This window comes from Callorhinus ursinus, unplaced genomic scaffold (genome assembly GCF_003265705.2).
Source record: "Callorhinus ursinus isolate GAN/ISIS: 27379988/994484 unplaced genomic scaffold, GSC_fseal_2.0 scaffold60, whole genome shotgun sequence".
In the NCBI taxonomy this organism is placed as follows: domain Eukaryota; kingdom Metazoa; phylum Chordata; class Mammalia; order Carnivora; family Otariidae; genus Callorhinus; species Callorhinus ursinus.
Window position 1 is genome coordinate 4713908 of NW_027397122.1, and position 4027 is coordinate 4717934.

Sequence of the window (4027 nt, forward strand, 5' to 3'; positions counted from 1 at the left end):
TTGCGGGATCCTGAAAGGGGACATTCTCCACCTCCGTGTTGCAGCCATTTCCCAGGGCAGCTCCCAGTTTGAAGGAGAAACGGAGTCCTGGTAAACTGAAGGGCCGCCTTGGGAGAGGGGTATGGCCTCAGCAACCGCCTGGACCCAGAGCTGCAGCTGCTGCAGGTGGGCGGCCTGGGCCGGTCCTGTGGGCAGGAAGGCTGGGTGCAGTGGGCCAGGGACCCACCGCAGCCCTTGCGAGGGCCTCACTGAGGCAGCTGGAGAGTCCACCTCTGGTCTCAACCAGCAGCTCTGATTCGGAATATGCCTGCATTGAGCGCTCTGTCACCAGATGGCTGAGGCACAGTGGGGACCCGCGTGCCTCCACAGGTCCAGCCGCTTGGCTGGGCTCCAGCGATAAGGGGCCCACAACGCTCCGTCCCCCTAAAGCTCAGAGGCCATGAGCCATGGCAGTGCCACACAGGGCTTTGGAAGGCGGAGGTGAGGCAGAAGGAGGCTCGAGGCAGCGTCAGGGCTAGGGCGAGGTGTGCAATTCAGGCTGAGTCTGCAAAGGGCAAGAAGGGGACAGGCAGGAGAAAGGAAAAGAGCCTCTCTGGGCAGAAGGAGGGGATGCAACAGAAGTGGGGGAGAAGCTTCTCTCAGCTCTGGCTCAAAACCAGGGCAGCCTCTGCTTCCTCATTCCAGGGTCTAATATATTCACGCTTCCAAGCACCGAGCGCCAGCCGAGAACACATCCCTGTTTGCTCTAGAGCCCCTCAGCTTGTGATGGGGGGGGGGTGTGATTCCACAAGACACAGGTCCCTTCTTTCTGCACACCAGATAAGACAGAGCTCAGAGCACAGCAGTGAGGCATTTTTTTTTTTGCACCCCCGGCTGCTTGGGAGGGAGCCCACAACCCCCCGTTTGGGAACGGGGACACGTGGTACAGAGCAGAGGGTGCTCTTTCCCGGTCGGAGCTCAGAAATGTGAAAGAAGACGACCAACAACACACAGAAAACATAAAACAGGGGATCTCAGAACCCACAGGAGCCTGCGGTTTCTGAAATTCGGGTGGGTGGCTTCCTGCAGCTGCAAGGCATGCTGGGAGGAGCTGGGATGGTCTGGGTGTCATCTCACCCCGTGTTTGCTGCAAGGTTTTCCTCAGTATCACTGGCCTGCCACTTCCCAGAGTGGAGGGAACCCACCCATTCCCAGGAAAGTGAGGAGAGGCCAGAGCCAATAAGTCAACGAGGCTCCAGCAGGGCGAGGGAGGCAGAAACCCATCTCAGGCGTGGGCTGAGGAAAACATGGGGAGACTTATTTTATTTTGTGCATGCCGACAGGGATTTTACTGTTATATAAATGCAGCCAGGGATTCCTCATCTATGCTGAAATGCGTGTGTCAGGGCTCTGCTGTAGCACACGTTGTCCGGGATAGAAACAAGCTGTGTTTTGATACAGGCAAGGCCGGTGATTACTTGCTTCTGAATTTTTTTTTCATTACAAATTTTCAACGGGACAAGCAGAGGTAGTGAAAACAGAGGTGTGACTGCAGGATCCTGGGGAAACTCTCTGACAGCCCCCCACACCCCAACACCCTGCAGGAGGAGGGAGACAGACAGAGGGGCTCTGGGTGGCTGGAGAGGCTGAGGGGGGGACAAACACTCAGAAATGCCAGATATAAAGTGAAATGCACTTGTCCAAACTGATATGCTGGGGAAATCAGGAGGAGAGGCAGGAGCATCCATTTCTCCAGGAGGACTCTCAGCTCTACTGGTCTGGTCATCCTTGCAAAAGACTGGGTTCTCAGAAGGGAGGGAACTTTGCACCATTGCACAGGATGATGGAAAATTTACAAGTGCGGGTCTGCACAGGTCACAGTGGATGTGACATGAGAGGACAGTGGGGTCCAATAGAGAGGGGGTGGCAGGAGCGAGGGAGGTAGTGCAGCCCCCTTCCACCCCCATGCAGAGCTGGTGAGCACGGTAGGTGTCTCTCCCTCGGGGCAGCAGGTAGAACAGCTTTCTGCTTGGGGGGACCCACCACCTTCAGAGAAAACATTTGCCAGGTCATCCAGAGACCATAGCAACACGATCTTCAAGGTTATCCAATCCTATCCCAATGGTAGGCCGGACCTCCAGAAACAGACAAGCCGGGGACCCATTCTCTGCCCCACAAACACCCTACGAAGGCTCTAAGACTCTGATTTGGTGGGATGATTTCTTCTTCCGCAAGGATTGTTGAGAGAAACAGCCACTTGGGGTTAGTTGTCTTTTTGGAAGCTTTTTAATCAGAGATGTTATGTATAACTTTGCTCCTTAAATGAATATCCCCTTTTGAAGTTCAGGGCCAAGGAAGGTTAGAGTAAGATTTACTATGATCAGACAGTGCATAACATGCAGGTTTCCTTCTTTGTCCTTAGCTTTCTGTGATGAGACAGGAAGGCTCGGACAGGAATCGGTTTCTGTGCCCCTGTGCGTTTTATCTTTTGTTTTTTAAGATTTTATTTATTTATTCATGAGAGACAGAGAGAAAGAGAGAGAGGCAGAGGCAGAGGGAGAAGCAGGCTCCCCACTGAGCAGGGAGCCCGACATGGGACTCGATCCCAGGACCCTGGGATCACGACCTGAGCTGAAGGCAGATGCTCAACGACTGAGCCACCTAGGCATCTGTGTTTTATCTTTCCTTGGGGGATTCTCACTAGAGGTGTACCCCATATGTTCTACCTCTCCATTCCAGGGTCATTGATTTCATTCCTTATCTGTTTTGCTTGCTTATTTAATTTTGAATCCACTTTGGAACAATTTTAAAATTAGGAGAGCAGTCTCTATGTAACTCAACTGGAAAACCCATGACGTATGTCTTGATGACACAAGGCCAGCTCCGTGGCCCTTGGGCATTTTTGCCAACTTCACATTTACGCACTGTCGGTCAAGGTCGGGGTGACCACCCATCCCAAGACACACAGCTTGACAAAGGCAGACCAGAGGTGTAGTCAGGATTCCCGCTTTGGAAATTCCATAATAGTAGGAAAGAAAATAGTTTTGCATACTTTTGCCCTTAAAAGAAAGAGGTCTCAAGCCACAGATGAATCACCGGCTGCCTCCATCTCGTAACTTGGCTTCTTTATAACACCTAAAACTTCCCCTATCCCCTAGACTGAGGCACTCACCTCTCCTTGTTGCCCTCCTGGTCCTAGAGTCTCACTCCTCTGAAATCATCCTGGAACATCCTCCTTACCCCCAAATTCTGAGATGACACAGACAGAGTGTGTCTCCTTCACATCTTCCTCCCCACATTCCTGTCCTGCGTGCTCCGATGCCTGTCCTTTTCCAGACTCTCATGACCCAGACTCCCCCCACCAGCTGCCCCCCTGGCCCTTCTGGTCCCCGGGCCTCCCTCTCGCTCTGCCTCCGCCCCACGCTCAATCACAAGCCCTCACACAGCTCTGCTTGTGACCCACACAGAGATAATCTTTCAGAAAGGGCTCCCCTGTCCACCCACGGGCACCTGTCACCAGTCCCTCCACCTGACCCTGTTACCCATTTATTCTTCACGATGCTTACCACCCTCTGAAGTGATTTCTTTCTTGCTTGCTAATTGTCTGTCTGCTCCATTGGAATTCAGGTGCCATTAGAAAAAAGATCACGTCTCCTTTGTTCTTTTGTTGTATTTCTTTTTTTTAAATTTTTTATTGTTATGTTAATCACCATACATTACATCATTAGCTTTTGATGTAGTGTTCCATGATTCATTGTTTGTGCATAACACCCAGTGCTCCACGCAGAATGTGCCCTCTTTAACACCCATCACCAGGCTAACCCATCCCCCCACCCCCCTCCCCTCTAGAACCCTCAGTTTGTTTTTCAGAGTCCATCGTCTCTCATGGTTCATCTCCCCCTCCGATTTCCCCCCTTCATTCTTCCCCTCCCCCATCTTCTTCTTATTTTTTTTTCTTAACATATCTTGCATTATTTGTTTCAGAAGTACAGATCTGTGATTCAACAGTCTTGCACAATTCACAGCGCTCACCATAGCATATACCCTC

At 51.8% G+C, this 4027-nt stretch overlaps 1 protein-coding gene across 1 annotated transcript in view; it reads right to left on the reverse strand.

Moving 5' to 3' along the window:
• Positions 1-278: 278 nt before the first annotated feature.
• LOC112809739 (centromere protein T-like) overlaps positions 279-4027 on the reverse strand; it is a 41676-nt gene continuing 37927 nt past the window's right edge. Inside the window, exon 3 of the mRNA XM_025853105.1 lies at positions 279-514. Coding sequence (XP_025708890.1) covers positions 279-514 — 236 coding nt within the window. The remainder of the gene's footprint in view (positions 515-4027) is intronic.